At 44.7% G+C, this 22221-nt stretch overlaps 1 protein-coding gene across 3 annotated transcripts in view; it reads left to right on the top strand.

The window, feature by feature from the left end:
* The window catches only part of HLTF (helicase like transcription factor), a 1760895-nt gene that overhangs the window by 933859 nt on the left and 804815 nt on the right, over window positions 1-22221 (top strand). For all 3 annotated transcript variants that reach the window (XM_069618321.1, XM_069618322.1, XM_069618323.1), the window contains exon 15: window positions 742-839. In XM_069618321.1, the coding sequence (XP_069474422.1) occupies window positions 742-839 (98 nt within the window). The remainder of the gene's footprint in view (window positions 1-741; window positions 840-22221) is intronic.

Genomic DNA, 22221 nt, shown 5'->3' with positions numbered 1-22221 from the left:
CAACAATTTAGGTCCAAGTTCATCTGCTATGCTGCTTTTGCCCCAGCACACAACCTAATGCTAGCGAAGATTTGTGAAAAATCGAAGTGGGTGGTATCGCAGTAAGAGTGACGTCTCCAAAAGCAATTCTTAAATGAAATCACAATCCAATTTGAATTATTAATCATCAAAGTGATCCAACATCTAGTTAAGCGGACTCTATGGCCAAGAGTCTCACCCAATACAGGCTTTATCAATCCTGAAAATCATGGCAGAAATATCTGGACACCAATCATTTTGGCATGATTAAAAACATGGTAGTAAAATAAAAATTGGATTGTGATTTCTTTTAAGAATTGCTTTGGCAGAATGTCACTCTTTCCTCCATGCCACCTACTTCTATGCTTTTAGTTAATTTCAGTAAACCTGTTGTGCTCCACGCGCATTGTATTCTGCAAGATAACTTATTTTCCTAAATTAAAACTATGCAACCGGGTGGGCATTTGCGTTTTGTGTGAATACCTACAGCTGTAGGTTGTACTGGCCAGTAAGGGTACAGCAGACTTCAGCACTCATTTAATGCTAACTCTGGCATTCCAGCTGCCACAGCATGTCCCCCATGGGCCTTGTCACTGCAGAGTCATTTGTGTGCTGTTAAAAAAATGTTCATGCTTATAATGAAACACTGTATAAACCCTAGTCCACCAAATAACTGATAGTTATGATGTTTTTTCTACAAATTAATCTTTTCCATTCCTTTAGGCTTAAGTGTCCAACATTGTACCTCAAAAACTGCTTCTGAAGCAGAGCCCAGAACAACTCTAATCGTATGTCCCCTGTCAGTGCTGAGCAACTGGATGGTAAGTTAAGTTTCTTTTTGATTACTTTCAATGCCAAAAACAAAATTGAAAGCATACTCTGAATTCAAACAGCCAATGTAACTCCCCTGGTCCCTCTACCAACACCAGAGTAAAACAAAAAATGTGATCAATGCGTCGATATGGAAACCAAACAGCAATTACACCTTCTATAATCCTTACTCGGCCTTGCAACATCACCCCCATACTCAAAACAGAGGAGCTATTAGAACACTGCAACATAGACCTTCTTGCATATACCATAACTGTCTAACCAGTACCACTTTTCAATCATCATTACTATTATTACCATCATCATAGTATTGATTGAGAATGGACCTAGCTTTAGCAAGCAACAGAGCACTTTACAAGTCATAATGAGAAGCATACGGTGAGGTAAGTAAAGGATCAAAACAAGGGAGCAGGGATCTAACTGGGAGGGAAAGGGGGGGGAATTTGACAGTAATGGATCTACATGCAACCAGAGGAGGAAACTAGGGTTTGGGGGAGTAGGTAACAGTCTTGGGTTAGTTGGGAGTTGGAGGGGATGTGGACCTAGGTGTTGGGTGGTGGGGAGGGCCTTTCCTTGAAGAAGAGGGTCTTGAACTCTTTCCTGAAATGTACTAGGGAGGGGATGAGTCTGGATTTGACAGGGGGGAGGGGAGGTTCAGAGTCGGTGGGGCGTAGACAGAAGGCATGTCTTCTAGTTCTTTCCTTTCATTACTGGAAGAGTGAAAGTCTGCACATGTCCTTTCTTCTGTTGAATTCTAAGCCTTCGGAGAAGCTGAGCTTGTCAGCAACGTAGCTTGGGGACTTGAGGTTGATGAACTTGTCTATGATGCAGCAAAATTTGAAGCGGTTACATGTTGCAGTGGGATCCAATGCCGTTCAATGTGGAGCGATGTGGTTGGATTTGCAGAGACCTTTGAGTGTTGCCTCGAAATTAGTACTACAGACCTCCTCAAACTACAAGCAATGGAGCCATACTGGGAATGGTGAGGAAAGGGACCAGGAACTAGGACCAATCAATCTATTACTTAATCAGTGTAAAAATAATGAGGTTAGGAATATCCTGTTTTCAAGAAGGCACGCTTTCAGCTGCACTTCCCCATAGGCATTCTTCCTTTCCTAACCTGCCCCCAGAAACGCACTGACTCCAGAGCTCTGTTCCTCTCCAGGTTGGACTACTGCAACAGCCTCTTCCTCAGTCTGCCTAACTCCGCCCATCGTATCTTTCAACTAATCCAGAATAGGACTTCAAGATTTATCCTTGGCAACAATCCCGGGGACTGCATCTGTCCATCCCTAAAATCTCTCCACTGGCTCGTGGTTGCTGCGAGGATCAAGTTCAAGACCCTCTGCATCATCCACCAGGTTTTCTGAGGAGTGGGACCCCGCTACATCCAACTCTCCCTAAATACCTTCCTGCTATAGCCTTTTGGTCTTCTAGCTCCAATTCTCTGCAGATCAGACTCTTTTCAAAGCAGAGAGTGGAGGGTAGATCTCTCACTCCTCCACAGGTGCCTCCCTCTGGCATGGCCTCCCTGCCCCTCTGACTTGAGCCAGATCTACTTAAGTTCTGGAAGCTTCTCAAAACCTTCCTTTTCACTTCCACCTTCCCTCTTCCCCTCCACCTCTGCTACTGTCCCCTTCTGCAGTTTGACTGATTTTCTGGTTCCTTCAGATTCTTCAGGGCTCCAGGCCCTCCTCATCCAGTCTTCCCCTGCACTTGGTCTCCCCCGACACCCAACCCCCTCAACCGGCATTTGCCCTTTCGGGCCACTTCTCACTGCACTAGCCTGGCTGGGCCTGCACCCCTTGAGCCCTTCCAGCCCCTTTCCTCACACTTAGAATGTGGACCCTCCCTTCTCTGCATTCTGCACATTCCCATGGCTCTGTCCACCGTGCCTCTCCTGACACTCACTTATCCCACGGGCCTTTCCGCCCGTACCTGCTTCCCCTCCCCTGCACCTCTTGTTGCTGCACTTGCGCGATCCGAATGTCACAAGGCCTAGTTGGATCATTTTTGTATTCGTCTTCCCTGTCTCCTCCCCTCCCCCCCCTTCCTGGCCCCCCTCTTACTGCCCCCCCCCTTACTTCCCCTTTCTTGTTGCGCCTTCAAACACATTGTGTATGGGCGCATTATAAATACTGTGAGGTTGGCACCATGAAAGGAGCCGCAGACAACTGATTCAAAGTTGAACAATGTTTTATTAAATAAGTCAGGATGGATTAATGTCTAAATTGCCCTATTCTAAGGTGGGATTTCCCTACCTAAAGAAACATCAGTGTCAGTAAGTTCAACAGAAACATCTCTGTCAAAACTCTAAACTTGCCCTCACAACTAATACTAACACATGTTTAGGGACATCAACCATAACTCAAATAGTGTTCCAAACCTAAAGTTCTGAGCTACTTCCAGCTCTGGCTTACTTGTCAGCCTTCTCTCCCAAATGTCATTAAGTTCACCACAAAGTTCAATTTCTCCTCCTTTGAATATTAGAGGAAATACAGTTTTATAAAAGTTAGTGTCCCCTTCCCCAAGTTCAACACTGTTCCAAGGTAACACAATTTCAGGACACCAAAACGCAAGGTTCCCTTCCCAAGCTTAATGTCGATATCAAAAAGAAATATCTTGAAGCTTGGAGTCTTTGTACTGGACTTGCACAACTCCGGGTTCCCTTCCCCAAGTCTAAGGATTATCAAGAGTTGTTTTTCTGTTTTCACCACAGCAAGCTTCCTTATTGACATGAAGGAATTCTCTGGTTAAGGCGCAGTTTCAGACCACACGGTCCACCCATTACCGCTCACGCCACCAAGAACGTAACATTTCCTTTTCCATCATCCTTTGTTCATAAGTGGTAGTTCTCTAGTCTTGGCGCAGTTTCAGTCCACATGGTCCACCCAGTAGAGATCACGCAACTAGGAACTTTCAGGTTTCCTTCAAAGTTCAATATTAGACTTAAAGGCCAGTTAATTAAAGTGCACCTTCAATTTTAACACATTGGTATTCCTTCCATTTAGTTTCCTTTTTGATTTTCACTTCAATGTTCATTAAGATTAGTTCACCTTATTCCATTGTATTCATGTATCCAATATCTTTTGACTTCAGCTCTTCAGTTCTGTAGTTCAGCTTACTTGCTGTCTTCCAGAGTTCAATAAAATGTGCTTTTGTTTAATTCAATCACTATGGTATTCAAAAATAATACTTTCAACTTGTTTTTTGTTCAATTCACTCGTCAATACGAGCAACATGGTTGTTGGGTAAGAATTGGTATAGTCACACTGCAAGACTACACAACGCTTTTTTAAAAAGGCAATTCATGTAACAATGTAAATATACTTTAAAATACTTTTCAGGATTAGCACATCATAATATGCATAAGTCTGACATTTTTTTGTCTCAGAACCATACATAATAGTGGCAACAAACTTTTGCTTATAGTAGACTATCAGAGGATCTATTGTAAATTTACAGTATTTTGATCTTATGATTCTCATTTGTGATAGAGCTGTGGTATGTTTTATTTGTAAATGATCCTCATATGGTTTATCATACAGGTGGTTATTTACACCAATTCACAGAAATATGTATTATTTCACGGATTGTAGATCTATATTCTGCAGTTGCCATTGATAAGATTTTTGCCCCTTTAGGCCAAATTGCATAACTTGTGTCTTCTTGATCTTAATACTAATGCAATTTTTTATGGCACAATTGTCTAATGCATGCAACAGTGTGCGTAGTCCTGAAGGTGTTTTTGATATGAGCACCATATCATCAACATAGAGAAGACAATTGCGGTTCCGTGCGGTTTTGTCGGGTCAGTAATCATGCCCCTAAAGCTACTCCCTATATCCAAAATGAAAATGTTAAATAGGGCAGAGGCCACAAGCATCCCTGCTTCAGACCCTGGGTTGTTTTTATTGGATCTGATAACAACCCATCATTTCTTAGACGTATTTGAATGGATGTATTGGTATGGAGCTCTATAATCCATTTCTATATGTACCATGGACATGCTAGCTCTGATAACTTTTCATACAGTAGTTCCCTTGGGACAAGATCGAAAGCCGATCTGACATCAACGAACGCTGTGTATATAGGTTGCTTATGCCGTCTTCCCTGTTGTATGATAGCATTCAAAGTTATAAGTTTAACAGCTGTACCTAATCCTGGCAGAAAACCAGTTTGAAATGGATCCCTATGGTTCATGCTATCTAACATTTGTTAAACTCTACCAGAATTATGCGAGCAAAGATCTTCCCCGGGCAATCCAAAAGTGCAGTAGGTGTATATGAGACCGGATCTGCACAATCTCCTTTTTTGAATATGGGCACGATTATAGATGTTTTCCAGGATAGCGGAATATTTCCAATTGTCATAATGTTCTTGAGTATTAAGTACAGTATATCCACCCAAATTTCAATACGTTTCTTGAACATTAAATTGTGGAGCCCATCTGGGCTCGAAGCCCGGGAGGTGCTCAGCTTTGAAATATAATGGTGAATATCGTCCAAGTCCAATGTCACATCATGATCACCAATTATTTAATTCAAATTAAAACGTAAATCAGGAAATGGTGTGCGATTTACATTGCCACAATGGGTTCTCCACCGTTCTTCTGGGATGGGATTAGTTTGTACTATGGTTTGATTTTTATGACAGCTGTTATTAAGGAGCACCCATATTCCTCCAGATGACTTCATGATAATCTGTTTCATCATGGATTCTCCATCATGCTGATATTGTATTGCACGTCTACCTTTTTGCCATCTTTTATAGGCATTTTTTTGTTGCTTTATCTGAGCAAATTTATCCACTGAGGATACATTAGTCAATTTCCCTAGGTTTTTCCTCAGTTCGCCTTTTTTAAGTTTTACCTCGTGGTCAAAGGTGTGGAGATGACCATGATGGCTCCGTTGACTGCACAGCCCTCCTGGTTTGAATAATTGCATAGCCTGAACATAGCATGAACGCCCTCTGCAACTTATCCAGAACAGAACTGCGAGACTTGTCCTTGGCCTCAAGCCCAGGGACCGTATCTCTCCAGGACTGAAATCTCTTCACTGGCTCCCAGTGGCTGCGAGGATTAAGTTCAAAACCCTCTGCATTGTCCACAAGGCCTTCTGGGGCCTGGGACCTAAATCCTTCAACTATCTCTTCCTAAATATCTTCCTTCACGAGCCCTTCGCTCATCCGTCTCCAACTCCCTCATGGTCAGCCGCTTCTCGAAGCAACGAGCTGGGGGTAGATCTCTCTCCGCAGCAGGGGCCTCCCTCTGGAACAGCCTTCCTGCCTCCCTGAAACTTGAGGAGAACCATCTCCGGTTCCGGAAGCACCTCAAAACCTTCCTCTTCGCTTCTGCCTTCTCTCTCCCTCTCCCCTGCTAAACCTGCTTAACTCCCCACTGAATTGAGCACTAAACCTGCATCTGGGCCACTCTCAGCAACCTCGGTCCAGGGCCCAGCCACTCTCCACTTGCACTGCCTCCCTGGCTCCCCCTGCACTGTGGGACTGTCACTGTATCCCTACAGCCCCCTTCCCAGCACTTGCTCTGCACTTACCTCGCACTTGCCACCAGCTGGCCCTTTTTATTTATTATTTATTATTTTTTACGCTACTTACCTTGTACTGCACTTTCCCCCCCACCTCCTCCCCCTGCACTTCCTCCTTTTCCCCTTACCTCCGCACTTGCGCGATCTGAATGACACCTGGCCTAGTAGGATCGTTTGTCTGTCTTCCCCTTGTTTCCCTGCCTCGTCGCACCTTGAAACACTTGTGTATAGGCGCGTTACAAATACCATATCATATCATTATATTGGTTGCTAGGGTTGTGATATATATCAAGTATTTGTCTACATTGGACCAATTTTGCTCCTGACCATTTTATGCGATTACCAGCATTGTTAACTGTTAGGTTTGCCATATGGTGATTGATCATCTTTGTTCGAACCATAGGCCTTTCACACGTTATGGATAATTGGCTATGATCGTTCATGGTTATCGGTTTTACAATAAATGATGTAACTTTACTCAGAAATTGGCTGTTTGGATAAATATAATCCAATATCGCATGGCGGCCATCACTGTGCCATGTTGCTTGAGGCGGATTATCCCCTTGATTTAATGCATTCAGCATGACATGGTTTCTGTCTGTAATTATTGTAGACCAACGGTGTTCATCCATAGATCTAACAGAGGATTCCTTTGACAAAATATGGAGGTTTAAATCGCCCATAATAACTGTATGGGTGATAGTCATCCAGAAGCAATAAGTCAAGAATATTATTCAAATGTTGGAAAAATTCCTGAGAGGACAGATGTTTCTTGCTCCAGTAGATGTTAACAATGGCACAATAACTCTCACCTCTAAGGATTTTAACAACTTGAAAGCATGGTGAGGGTGATGTATGCCATTTCATTCTAGGTTTTTATCTTTTCGAAAAGCTATCAGCAGACCCACCATTCGGCGCCCTTGCAAAGGTTCAGTCGCAGGAACCACATAGATGTTATAAAGATCCCATATAGGTGTTGTACGAAGCCAGGTCTCTTGGAATACTATCATATTTAAGGAGATCTTCGTTTTTGGTATTGATAAATTGTTTATATCCTTGGTATTCCATGAGATTCAACTAATTAACTCAGACAACTGGGGTTGTTATGATCTAGCCTCGTGGTTTCGGTCCTGCCATCTTTTTTGGGTGGCTGTTATTGAGGTACTTGGGTGTTGATTTATCTTATCTCCATATATTCTCACTCTATGGGGGGGGATCAGGTGTTTTCGCCAGTTTATTATGAACAGGTGAATCTTGACTCAGTATAAAACCCAGATTGTAAAATGCAGTTTGCGCTAACCATAATGTGTTTAGTACAACACCTGACTGAATATACAATCGTGCTTCAGTCAGATCACATTGATTCACAAATTCAACTAACCCAATATCTGTTGACCTCAAGTCTTCTAACGCAGAGATTTCTGAGCAGATGTTCAAAATGCTAGCACGATTTAGAACGTATTTTTTTAAAAGATGACTCCGCATTTGATTATAAGACGATGATGATTTTTATATTGGTCCCCTCTTATCAAGTGGGGATGTAATCCTCCTATCATTTTGGTCCATTGCAACTGACGTTCCAGTTGCATGCCCCTGTGGCCACAGCTCTTGTCCCACTCGAGATGTTGACTCGTGCTCTAATCTCATGTGTTTCGATTTGGGGCCTTTCAAGAGTAACTCAATATTTGGAACTGCAGATTGAGGTAATTGGGTGTTTTTTTGGGCAGCTCATGTTGACTCTCCATCATAATTTGTTTTATGATTTGATTTTCTTTATTATATTTTTCAAAGGTAGCCCGTATCTCATCTTGTAGTTCTTGAATAGTAGTTTGTGTTGCTCTTGCCTCCTCCCCCTGGAATTGTTCCATTCCAGTTACCCGCTTGACCTGTGGGTCAGGGGCAGTAAAAATATTATGTACCGAAGGCTGTACATTTTCAAGGGCATTTGGATGTGATTTCACAGGCGTTTTTATGGCCATTACTGTTTGATGGGTGTCTTCAGATTGTTTTGTCATAGTTGCTTGCACTGGTAACGATACTATTGCAACTAAATCATCTAGAGGTTTATATGTAGATGGTTGATTTTTCACCTGATGTATTTCTATCTTATTGTTCAGCCTTCTTTTTTTTCCTAGCGGCAGTAACAGATTTAACAGCTTTTCTTACTTTACTTGTTGTCTTTCCTGAGAAACCTATGTTACTTATATTTGTTTGCTTATCTTTGCCGACAGCCTCCAATGTAACATTGGGGTGGGTTTTTGAAATATTAAACAAGAACGCGAGTGCATTGCCCTGTGGCTTCATAGTAGACCCTATGGACGAGAGACATACAGGCACTGCACTCAATATATTAAGTTTCTGTGAGGATTCCACACTAATTACTTCAGGAGATGGTAAGATATTATTATTACTAGATGGAATAACCTGGAGTGGTTCAAGGCAATCGTCTAAATCTGTCTGTGTTAATTGATTCATAAAGTTATGTTGAGGCTTGATATCTCCTTGGCCATTTATTTACATCTAAACTTAATTGGAGGAGCAAAGATGTTTATTCAGTTTTTCATCGAGCGTCTCATATAACTTTGCCATAGATATCAGCGATTTGTATAATTCGTGCTCATCTTTCTTCAATGGTGCTTTACTCTTTGATTCTTTATTTACCATATCTTTTGGGGACACTTGTCTATTCCTTCATCAAATTGAATCAAATCACCTGGGTTGGGGCATATATACTGCACATCTTGTGTATCTATTTCATGATTGCTCGTCGTATTCATAAAATCCAGCATTTCCTCGTCAATCTCACCAGCTAACGTTAACTTTCCATACTCTTTTCTTTAAAATCTGCTGTGCCTGAACTGTGCACATTGGAGGGTTTTTCGGCGAGGATTTACACTGGTCTATTGCCAAGTTAGATTCTATGGCATAAACTTGTGTTGAGCATATTTCCCCTGCGTTGCATGCTAAGTCTATTGTCAGTTATTTCTCTCCTAGTTTGATTCAAAGCATTTGCAACATTCACCGTCGTCGTACTGGGAGAACACTTTGACTCTATGCCAGCTGGAATAGTATGAGTCAGTTGCGCATTTGTCATCAATGACTAATTGTGGAATGGAATTTCTTTTGTGGCATCCGTTTTATAAAATGCTCGGATGTCCACATTGAGAGAGACTGACTGTTTTTTCTCTTTTAACTTTTTAGCAATTCATGCTTTTTTACTTTGTAAGGGCGGAAGATTATATATCTAAGCGCTGATTTTTGGCATGCCTTTTTTTAACATATAAACATTACTTAACATGTCGTGATTTAAAGGTTAGACACCAACAATAAATAGAGTAAAATTAGTGTTATATAAAGCAATTCGTACCACAATTGATCAGTCGCGGCGCCCCCGCGAGACAGCAAGACAGCCAACACACTTCGCCCAACGCACATCTGCTCACGCGCAAGTGTTTTTGAAAGTGTGAAGGCGAGCTTGGAGGCGGGGCAGGGTCCTAGGTTGGATCAAAAAGCAGGAAAACGTGTAAGTATCGCAAGTTTTGCACAAGCTTTGCTTCTCTTAGAAAGTCCAATCCTTAGTTCAATGTATAGTCCACAGCCAACAGCAAGAGAGTGACCAGAAAAGCACATAGTAAGCGTGGCAAGCAACAAAGTCCCAGGATCAGGAAAATTTGGCGAGGTCTACAGCAAGACAGCCAACACACTTCTCCCAACGCACTTCCGCTCAACGCGCGCTAATTGATAGTAACCATGAGTTCCCAACGGGTAATTTGCAGCCATTTAGCATTGACAGACGCTTGTATTCCAGGAAATAGAGATGCAAAGAACATTTGTGTTCTGCTGAATAGTCTGTGGGAGACTGGTACTTTGTCTTGTGCTGCTTCAGAACGTCCACACAAGTAGTTTCCTTCTCTCTTCACCACGCTGAGCCTTGGATGTTCGTCTGCTTCTTCTTGTTTGTTGGATGTGGGGGTTAGTGATCTCTTTTTCCTTTTATTTGTTTGCATTTTAGGAAATTCATCTAGCTGTAGGTCTTTCCGTGGGACCACCAGAGAGGGTATGTTCACATGCGCCAGTGAACATATCTCCCCCTGCCCCAATTTGGAGGCAGCATGTCGTAGGTCTTTGTACCCACAAGCCCAATAGTGATCCATTAGACAATTGTCCCTATCCTCATCTCTGGTATTGCTTCTATTCTTTTGCAACCAACGTTTTCTCCCACTTCACCATTGTTATGGAAGCAGAGAGCCGGTGTAGTTAGTGGGATTATTGGTACAGGTCCAGCTTTGTTGTCGACCCATGTCATTAACCTTGCGCTTTTGTCCCACTCCTTGAGGCAAATGTAATTTTCTTCTTGTACTTTATTCACTTTGGCCTTTGCCAATGTTACTGCTTTGCTTCCCACTACTCTCGGCACCCCGGTTCTCCTGCTATCTCTTGCTCTCCACTTGCATGGTAGTGCAAGGTTATTGTTTTTGTTTCTCCCTTTTCTTTTCCTAACTGTCCTTGTATGGAAAGGTTGCCTTGGGCATCCATCTAAAGGTGGCTGTCTTCCTTTGGAATCTTCCTCGAGTTTGAAACATGACTAGGTAAATAAAGCATTGTGCTGTTGCTGCGGGTATTTCTGTTGCTATGAAGGTCCTGGAGCCGATCATTGCATAGGTGATCAATTAGCAGACCTAACAGCTCTCATCAGTTTTGTCCCTCCCGATTTTGGACATGTGCTTGTACCAAATGTTGGTTATGTGTGCGGTGTCCGTAAGATATGTTTCTACCCCTTTCATGTCTGTGGCGACACTGCGCTTGCCTCTCCTTACCTTTTCAGTAGTATCGCCTATACCACATGACACCATAATCTATGCAGCTTGGGTTTGGAAGTTAGTATGGGATACAGCGGAGACATGCAAAGCGAGAGAGTGCCAGAAAGCAGTTGCTAATAGTCCAGTAGAAAGCAGTAACCACACAATAAACAGTACTATTTTTATTATTTTCACCATTGTCACTTACACTGCTGATGCAGCTGATGGGAAGATACAGTTGTCCGCCTGAAAATCGCGACAAAGGCGTCCTTGTTAGTACTTGTAAGTATAATCAAGCTCCGCGTACTAAATAATCATTAAGCGCCCATACAAATATCTCTTCGCAAATTCTCTGTATGGAGCGATGTCGGCGTGTGGGTAAGACAGGATATGCCCTCTGCTCAAGTTGTGGGTATGTTTGTAGTAAGTATTCAAGCAATGCGTAGTAATACATTTGTGGTGATCGGGGCTTAACATGGGTGGGTCTTATAGCATAGATAAATTGATCAGAGACTGCTTCAGGGTGCTTCTTGAGACTTGAATGTCGTGTAGGTAGAAGAGTCCTCTGTCCCGAAATGCCACACAGAGAGCACTCAGTCACTTCCTGTGCGACCGTTGAGGCCACAGGTGAAGATTGTAACTCCGGAACCGCAAACCCCTGGGACCCCAATCCGCTGCAAGAAAATACTGATTAAGTACCAAGCAAATGACAGTACCAAATAATGTGAAAAGATCTTACAGAGGGATCAGGAGAAATGTAATGAACCTATGAGGTAGGGGTCCGGGACTCACATGGGCAGATACAGTAGTCCCAAAAATGGCGTGAGCACCACCTGATGACAAGAACGTGATTTGATACTGTGAAGCTAGAAGCAAGAAGTGCCAAGGAAGGCCAGATGCAAAAGGGAATTCCGTTTTGCAGTCCAATGAACAGTCCAAGCTCGATGCACAGCATGATCCAAAGTAACAAAGCCAGCAAGATAATCCAAGCGAAGCCCAAGTAAACAGGCCAAGGTCAAAAATCCAGAAAAGTCAAGAAATCCTAAGGAACACGTAACGCCAAACAGGTTGCAAAGAACAGCTGTGAAGCAATGAATCCACGGAAAGCCGCATTTATATAATCGCGGTTCTGGCATTACTTCCCGTCACATGACGTGCTGCTGCGTCACGTGATTGGTTTTCCGGGTCACGCGAGTATACAGCACTGGTCACACGACGCGGAAGCATAGTAGCGTTCCGCCAGTAACCTAGGCACCCAGGAAGCTGCCAATGCAAGAAAGGACGCAACCTGGAGAGAGTTCTGTTGCGGCTGAGGCGTGCAAGTGCACGCGAGTCATCAGGGGGCTCACGTGAGTGCCGAGATGTGAAGGGGAAATGAGATGGGACAGAGGGAGCGGGGCGAGCTATAGTGATTCTAGAGTTTTGGGCATGGTGAGCACGGGCAGGAGTGGCAGTATTGTCAGGTGTTTGTACAATAGTGTGTGTGACAGTGCTCAATGGGAGGCAACATCAGAGTTATTCCCTAACACCTACACCTTTTAGTACTTCTACATCAACAGTCGTAGAACCCTGAATGTGCGAGAGAAGAGAAATGTTAAGACCGTGTTACTCGTAGTTGGTAGCATGATGCTACCATATGATGTTTTTGCATATTCCACGTTATGGAAGCGAGTTGGGAGTATGTTATGGGACTATGGGTGAGCACTATTCCTACTTTGATTACTGAGTGTCCTGGGGATGGGGCAGTGCTCAACAGTGGTCAATCTGCACTGGTATGGCCGTGGGAGGCTCAGTTACTTGGGAACGTCTGAGCATGGCATGCCCAGTTGGTTTTGGGTCATCAGGGTCTTTGGTATTTGGGTTGTCTTGTTGTTGGTTGGCTGCTGCAACGTTGGTCTTGTCGGCTTCTGCAGCCATGCGTTGGGGTGAGGCCGATGGTTTATGTGCAGGTGGTTCCAAGCCGACCTGCCTTGTAGCTTCACCGTCCTATCCGTCACGGCCTCTACAATGTGTGGCCAGTTGAAGTGAGGCACGTTCCTTATAAAATTTGGATACAATTCTGCAGGAGCACCCGTTCGCCTACTTGAATAGGTGCTTCTTTCTGTGTCTGTTACTGGTATCCTCCTGCATGCCGGTTTCCGACTGTCCCCTTGTCTGTTGTATCTAGTGAGAAATGAAAGAAATGCTAGAAACAAGTGAACTTACGTAATCCTGCAGTTCCTGTCCCAGTATTTCAACTGTGTTTTGGCAATCCCTCAATGCCCTTGTGGGTGGAGCTAATGGAAGGTGCATTCTGCGACCTGTCACCACCTCGTGGGGCGTTAAATGGTGGTCGGACCCTGGCTTGTTTCGTTATTCGAATAAGGCAAGAGGTAAATAGTAAAGACAATTATTCTTTGTGCTCTGCTGAGTTTTTTCAATACACACTTTCACTAGACCATTGAGGCGCTCGCACATCCCGTTTGCTTGCGGGTGGTTCGCACAGGGGAATTTATGTTTTATTCTTAGTAGGGTAGTAATATGTTGGAACAGTTCATTGTTGAAGTGAGGACCTCAAACAAGCCCCATCTTGGGAATCCTTCTCTGACTAGGAATTTTGCTGCTCTTAGGCATCTGCATGGGAACATGGCCCAGCCTCTACCCACCTGGAGAAGGGACAGACCACAATCATGTAGCTGTACCCTTGACATACCTGGATCATGTGCACATAGTCAATATGAAGGTGCTGGAACGGCCCTATGGGTTTGGGTATTGTTCCTGTTATTGCTCTGTGTGTGGCCAACAGTAAACTGTTGGCATGTTAAACAATTGCTAATAAAGTTTGCTACTTGGCTGTTTAGGTCGAGGCAGAAGTATGTTTCTCCAATGCGTGCTGCAATGACTTCTCTCCCAGTATGTGCGGGGTAGGGCAGTTGCTGTAATGTTGCTTTTAGGAGTGCAAGTGGCATGACCACTTCCCCTGTGTTGTTTTGCCGCCATAGGGCATCGGTAGGGGACATTGAGAACCCTCTCTTTACCGAAAGTTCCTTCTCATCTCTTGGTGCTGCTGCCTGTAACGCCATTATCTGTGTTTCTGGTAAGTGAGTGTATCCATCCTTCAATAACATCTGTCTCACCTCTCCTCCTTCAAGTCCCACAATTCTCCTAAATACGATGCGTGTTTTGCCTGATAGTCTGCTGCTTCATTCCCTCTTGATATTGGATCTTCTCAATTTGTGTGTTCCTGGCATTTCACTAGTGCTACTTCCTCTGGGTATGTTATCACATTTATTAATTCTCCTAGGACTAGGGAAAACTGCACTGGAGTCCCATCTGCCCTTCTGAATCCCCTTCTGAGCCATCCTGCCAACCCTGAATGTACTGTGGAGTTGACCTAATGTCATGCCCCTCCGAAGGCGGTGGCCCTTGTGGCATCGATGGACCTTAGGACGGCGGGTATCAGCCATTTTTACTAGCAAGATGGCCGCCGCAACTAGAGATGCGGGTCTAGCCTCTGCACGCCTCGGTATCCAGGAAGTACCGTCTCCCTACCCAAGTGTAGATATATCTGTTCCTGTGATCAGCACACGAATGCGTTGCTACTCCGCTACAACAACGCTACGTAAGTTCGCATCTAGGTAATCCTGATACGTCTTGCTAATCACTAACCTTTCGGCATTATAAACATTCCTACCCTGTCTCAAATTCAGTGCATTCCTCACCGCTTCTCTGTCTCCCGATTCCACGGATTCCATCTCTTTCTCACCTAAGTTTTCCCGCCGGTTCCGTTCCGGAGCGCGGTAAGCTTAATTCAGGACTCTCCGAGAACCGGCATATTGATTTCCCGTTTCTCTACCTTTTCCGACTCACTATTCCATCTTCCTTCTCATAGCTACAGGCATATGCTACACCGGTATTGCAACTGCCCGAGCAAAACCCTGCACTACCGAAACAACTCCCAGCTCGGCCCTTCTTGCCTCTCAGGTAAAGATTCCCCTGTGGCTGTCCCCTATTCTATCTAGTTCTCTTACTAGTTCTAATCACAACCTTTCCTTACTATCGTAGAGGTTCTCTGAAGTTTCTGACTGGCACCTTTTCCCGCACATCGTTCCTGTTTAAGGGTAATCTACATTCCTAACCTCTTACATTTCCATATTTCACTTACCTGCTTATACTTACCAGTTTCTTTCTCTTTCAAGACGAACGTTCTCCGGACTTCAGCTGAATCTCCGCTGCATTGAAGACATCTTTCCCGCAACCTTCGACACAGGGTTTTCTTCCCCAGAGGGTTTCCCTGGGATCTCTTCTCCTATCTGGTTATCTAGGTGAGGGAAGAGGTACCTGGGAGGCTTTCACATTCATCTCCCCGTTTGGAACAAGGAGATTCTTCCCCTGCTGGAAGGTGCCAGTCACAGGATAGGAAGAGAGGTAACGGTGAGTCTTTGGGGTAACCTGCCAGCAGTTAAAGTTTGTAATTATTATTGTGACTCATCATTTTTGACACCTAAGCATTATCTGATTAAATTGTCACTCTCCCCCCTCACTATTTTGTAATGCAAATATTAATGCCACTAGTTCTGCAGCTTGTGCTGAGTAACGAGCGGGTAGACTGACACTATATACTGATTCACTTGTACAATCTTCCTTCAGCCTTACCCATGCTGCTCCATTTCTCCTAACCCTGTCAGTTTGGTCAATCGTTGAGGATTCGTCAATGTACAGTACCTCTCCCCCCCTCAAGTGCAGCCTCCTCTACCTTGCGTGTTTTAGTGAAGAACTCCATATTCTGTGTACAATCATTAGCCCAGTCACCTGGTTTCTGGACATCTTCTATGAATTGTGTTGGGTTAACATTTTTACATCTCACTATTTTCAAATCTGGTCTTGATAATATTTCGTACCCTGTTGCTCTTTGCATTGTTAGTGTGCTTTTTGGTTTATGCAGTATCGCAAGGAGGGCATGCTCCGTGTAAAGCTTTGTTGTGCATCCCATAGTTGTTGATGAAGCCTTTTCTACTGTGAATGCTGCAGCAGCCAAATTGTGTTTGCACGGGAAATGTCCTTTCATTATCGGGTCCAACTGTGCACTGTAGTATGCAATCGGCTTATGGCCCATGCTTGTCTTTTGGGTCAGCACTTCTTTCATAACCTCGCCATCGGCGTGTGAAAACAGGAAAAATCCTCTTTGTAATCTGTGGTCCCTAGTACTGGAGCTGTACTGATGGCTTCCTTCAATTCATTGAAAGCATCAGTCATTTCTTTCGTCCAACCCTGTGGCTTTACTTCTCTCTGAGCTTCCGTGAGGGCTGTTAAAGTGGACATGTGTAAGAGCTGGTGTCGAAGACCCATGCTCTACAGAAATTACATAATCTGGGAACTGCTGCAGCTCCCTTACTGTTTTAGGTTGGGGGGTGTTTTGTATTGTCTGTACTCTTTTCGGGGCTGTGTCTCCCATCTTTGGATATTATCTGCCCAATGTATAATACTTTCTTTTGGCAGTTCTGAAGTTTGGCTTTGTCTACTTTGTACCCTTTGTCTGCCAACATCGTCTGTACATGTACTGAATCATTCCTACACTCTTTCGGTTTCACTACAAATGAGTATGTCATCTACATACTGTAGTACTGTGCAGTCTGTTTGGACATTAGCTAGGTCCATCTGTATTACTCTGTTGAAAATGGACGGTGACTCACAGTAACCTTGTGGCAACCTGGTGTGTTTCCACTTGTTGCGGTACATAAAACGGGTCCAATCTTGTGAGTCAGGGTGCAACTGTATTGAGAAAAACATGTTTTTAATATTGATAACAGTCAAGTATGTGGCTGTTAGGCAGAATCCTGTGCAGTTCCCTTGGGGACCACTGCAAGAAGATTAAGTCTACAGGAGTAAGCAGTAAACCCAATTGGTAGCAGTCTGTACCACCCGGATTTACCTGGTAGCTGTGGCTGAGCAGTCAGACTTCTCTCCAGAAGAGTTAGGCAGTATACAGAGGATACACAATAGGGCCAAAAACACAGTAGAACAAGCAAACACTGACCAGAGCTTTGTATCAAAAGTATATAATTAATTATTTAACGCACACTTTAGAAAATACACTAGCACTATTAATTAAAGTAAGTTCAAAATACAATCAGAAAAGTATTCACACCTCCCTTAGCAATTACTATACACGTCTAAGTCAAAACACCACTTTTTGTCAAAATAGAGGTGAGCGCGTAACTTAGATGGCACTCCAATAATTAGGTTAAAGGGAGAGAAAAAGGCAGGTCATAAAAATAACAGTTCCCAACACTTTTAAGAGACGCAATCAAGTTACTGAAGGTAGGGTATATTGTAGAGCCAAAGTTCATAGGCCAGGCCCACTTTGAATGGAGCAAGGCGAAATGTGCCCAAGATCACACAATTTAGCAATGCATTCAAGTCTTTGTAGAAATGTTCAAAAGATAAAGTTAGGTCTGGGGGCCAACCCAGTTGGAAAGCGAAGGATTTAAGGGTCACCTTGGGCAAAACGAAGAAAGGGGAGGCCAGGTGGAACAAAGTACCTTTTAAAGTTGAGGAACTCCAGTGGTGGCAGTTGTTCCTGGCAGCGGGTGCAGTTCGTTGTTTCGACCAGGGGAAGAGAGGATCTCGTCGAGGAGGAAACTTGCACTGCCCGGGGAAGAAACCAGCCGCTGAGTTCGTCGGTTAAAAGGAGCGTTCCTGGTATTCGCGGTCACAGTGGTGCAGCTTGGCTATCCGGCCGCCGCAGTGCTTGGCATGGGTGATTCGACCAAGAGACGTCCTGGAAGGCGAAATGGTGAACTGGTTGATCCCACCAGCTCAGAGAGAGAAGACTCTTCCAGCAGAAGATCTCCTCTTGTCGTTGGGAAAGTGGTGAGGTCGTTGCAGCAGAGCTCCACCAGTGGTGTCGTCGTTGCAGATGGCTCAGCTTCTTCCCTCTTTGGATTTCTTAGGTCCTGTGGCGACTTCTGAAGTTCCACTCCAAAGCCCTGCTTTTATGCAGAAAAACCCCCATTCAACAGCCTAGCTGTCACTCAAACATGCTAAGTTGTGAGCAGGGGGGCTCACCACTGGCCCAATCAGAACAGAGTGTGACTTGAGTTGCTAAGGCAACGCAGTCCAGGGTGCCAATTCCCCCACCCACACATCCTGCTGAACCCAGACAGAGTGGCACCAGTTGGAGGGCTTCTGTGGAGAAGCCCGCCAAAAAGTGGAACAAAGGGCCCAACCTTGGTTGGAGTTACAGAGACGGACAGGAATGCCATTTTAGAAAAGAGTTCTGGCAAAAAGACCCAACTGGTGATTTAATATTAAATAAATAAACCGGCGGTATCTTTAACATTGCACCAAAAAGTGGTGCTTTTAAAATCAATGGGAAAATCCCATAGGAAATATTCCGGTGGAATATTTTGCGTGGTAACCACTGCCACCAGCCAGAAACTCGACAAGGGGGGGACTGGAAAGGGTCCCCTTGAAAACAGACCCAGGGGCAATCAAATGAACCCCTTCCAGTACTTCCACAATATGATGGTTTGTACTGGTTGTATTCACAATTTTGGACTAGTAAAGTCAATGGTGACTTTACATGCCCTGGGAGACAGTAGTCAGTCCCAGGGTATGGAGTCTGTTTGGGCGTCACTATGACACCCCTGTGTTACTGCACTGAGGTTGCTGTGTAACACATACACAAAAACAGATGATACCCTATGGAGTAACATAGCCCATAAGCACACAAAAAGTCAGACATACCTCAAATCATGCCTAAGAGTGGGAGGAAAAGAGTCTCACTCTTAGCAGGAGAAAAAAACAAACCCCAGAAATCCAGCAAAGCTGCTGGGGGACTCACTAGGTTTGATAAATTAGCCTTATAAGAGAATTCTCCCTAACAGTGGCTTCTGCTGGAATTCCACACAAGATCGTTGCATGGTTTGCTGCTACAGGATACTCTGCTTCTACAATGTGGTTGAGTGGGTGGATATATTGAATAAAACGCCATGATCCCCCAGCCGCCTTGCACACGGGGTACACTGCTGTTTTGCATGTAGATTCTGATGGCAGTAAGATGCCTCTTTGAATGAGAGAGTTGATTCTCATACATGCCCTCATCTGCTTCTTTCGTCAGGGGGTATTGCTTAACTCTAGGTAGTATTGCACCGGGTTTCAATTGTATTTTCACCCCCTATGCTTTTTATGTACCCCACGTCATAGGGACTTGTGGTTCATAAGTCATTGGGTACTTTTGGCCAGGTCTTTCTCAAAAAATGGGGGCAGAGCTTCCAGTGCCATTGCCATTTTCTGGGCTACTATCCTATATGTGATGTTTAGCCAAAAACGCACACTAATTTCTAATATTGGTTCTCTCCCTTCTGACTTCTGAAAAGAGCTCCTCATCTGTCACCTGGGTCAATCTACATCCTTCTGCCGTTGCAATTGTCACCCTCAATGCTCTCCTTTGGTCATCTACTGCATGCACTGTGATCCAATCCTGTAGCACTACAATCCCTTCAGTGTCTATAGCTAGTGCCATTCCTCATTCATCTGATGGTGTTTCTGGTCTGAAGAGATACTCACCTGGTCTTCTCCATAGCTTCCCTGCGATCCCTAGCAACCATGCAAAGGCTATGTCTGTTCCATACTGGAATAGTTCGTTGTCTGCTCCCCCCCCCCCACTGCACTGTTTTCCCACAATATGCCTAGAGAAGTTGTCTTACTGTGAGCATTGACATTCCTGGTGTTGAGCAGATTATACCTTTGTCTGTGAATGGGATGGTCATGTTAAGTCTGCTCATTATATCTCAACCTGATTTATTTACAGGTGCATGTTTGGAGTTAGTTAAGGGTAGTGATAGATCATGCTTCCCAATAGATTAGGAGATGTTATCAGTAAATGGAACCACCTCTCGTGCCCCAGAGAACCCTTGTGTGTTAATGGCATCGCCTGAAAACGCAAACGTCCCTTCCCGAACACATGACCTAGTTGCCCCAATGTCAACAAGGAAGGAAAACGTTTTGTCACCTATTGTCACCCTTATGCGAGGTTCCTCCGCAGGATTGGGTTTGACCGACAGGATGGGACACAACAAGTTCGTCTGTGGGGTGTCCTATTGCAGAAATGGGGATAATCCATTCCCTGTCTAGGGATTATTTCCTACTATAGTGACCCCCCCATTTTATGCATTGGTACCATTGCTGTCGTATCCATGGGCTCCAGGGAGGGGGAATGTACTTGTGCTAGCTGTTGAGCTGGTTCTGCCTCCTGAGGCACCATCGCCTGGGGTGGTGCTGTGTTTGGGGGTGCTCATAGGGTTTGTGCCTGTGGCGGTATCTGTCTGCTGCTGAATGTTTTGCATCTGTCCATGTTGCTGTATATCTGGGACATAGTAGTCATTGTGTCCTCCCTGATACCCCTGTTCTCCCCACCCAGCCCAACACTGTGGTGGCTCTCTTGTCCACAGGCGCAGCACTGTGGTGGCTCTCTTGTCTGCCGCGGGAATCCAAACACCACCCCTTCCCAACCGCCCGGTCCTTGGAACATTTGCTGTGTGTAGCCCCGGAACCCTCCTGCATAATGGTTTAATAATGGTCCAAACCCCTGTCCTCTCTGAAAGCCCTGTCCTCTCCCCATGTATCCCCCACCCATGGGTGGTGCGTATGCTGGCAGGGTGCTATATGGCTATTGTGGTTGGGGCGGAGGTTGTGGTTGGGAGATCGCTGTTTGTGCCTGGGGTCCAGGGCTAGTCATTAGTGCTCCCTCTAATGCATACTTGGGACAATTGTTTCTGTACCAACTTCGCTTCATCTGCCTTTTGCTTCATCTTTTGTTGCCACAAACTGCAATGATGCACTATGGTGAGTTGTATTTCTGGCCAAGCCTTTGCCTCCAACCCTACTAATTTCTTCAAGTTTTTGTGTACTGGCTCTGGTAATCCTTGCACAAGGATATGATGGAATATTGCTATCGTTTTGTCCCACGGCTCTCGAGTTTCAAGGCGCCAAAGTTGTTGAATCTCTTGAATGTAATCAACAAGGATCCTCGTCACGCATCTTCCGTGACGTGATGACCCCTATGTCTGAGGTGTCTGGGAAATGCGTCTGTAGTGCCTGCCATAGTGCTGCCCTACAGTTTGCTAATGGTGCCCTGTCACGTGCTGTTTTCTGTATGGTCAGCCCTGGTGATACTGCCCTCTTCCAGATGTCATCAGCTGTGTCACCCAGTATGGAGACTAACAGTCCTTTGACGTCACCTACTGCTAGCCTGTGTCCCGCTGTTAACTTTTCCATTTCGTAAATCCATTTCCCAGCTCCTACACTTAGTAAGGGTAATCTGCATTTGATGTTTTATTTATTTGTGTGCTTCACGGTCCCGTACTGTGATCCCGTTCCTCCTCTTTCTAATAACGGTATCTGTTAGTATGTGGCCCTCTCTTCCGGTGTTGTCTATACTGTCGTACCTAAATGGGTCCTCTCTCGTCCTCTATTTCTGCACCTATGTCTACAGGTTCTGTTGCATGTGCCTGCTGTTTAGTGTTGAGCCCCTATCAATCACCCTCTGGAACAGGAATGTCCCTTTGATTGTGTGATTGTTGCCCCATCCCTCTTGCGTTCGGGGAGGTCCCTGAGTCAGCTGCTGTATGGTGCCTGGGGTGCTCCCCCCTCCGCTGTATCTTTTGTGGGTCTGCCATGCTGTGTACCCCTCTGTTCATGTGTCCTACACCCCCAAGAACTCCCTCCATTGGTCCTTGTGAGGTAGAAATTGTCAGGCCCCTCCCTCTCCTCGTCACTATGGTCATCGGATTCGTCATCCACCTTGCTACAGAAACTAGTGGAGAAATTCAATGTTCGTGTTACCAGGCTGGGGTCGTGCGGCACATTGAGATCGATGTCTGTTAATGTACATATGTCCTCCTCCTCCCGCAGTCCCAATCGTTCTGCACCGTGTCAGTTAGACCCTCCATTGTACTCACCTGTATTCTGTTCTTCCTTTTGTTTCTTCTTCTTGCCTTTTCCTGGCTAATTCTATTTTGTTTTGGTCACTTACCCTTTCCAAC

Source organism: Ambystoma mexicanum, chromosome 10, assembly GCF_040938575.1.
Source record: "Ambystoma mexicanum isolate Mex_15411 chromosome 10, UKY_AmexF1_1, whole genome shotgun sequence".
Classification (NCBI taxonomy): Eukaryota; Metazoa; Chordata; class Amphibia; order Caudata; family Ambystomatidae; genus Ambystoma; species Ambystoma mexicanum.
Note: the sequence above shows the minus strand (reverse complement) of the source record. Positions and strands in the feature narration are given on the sequence as shown.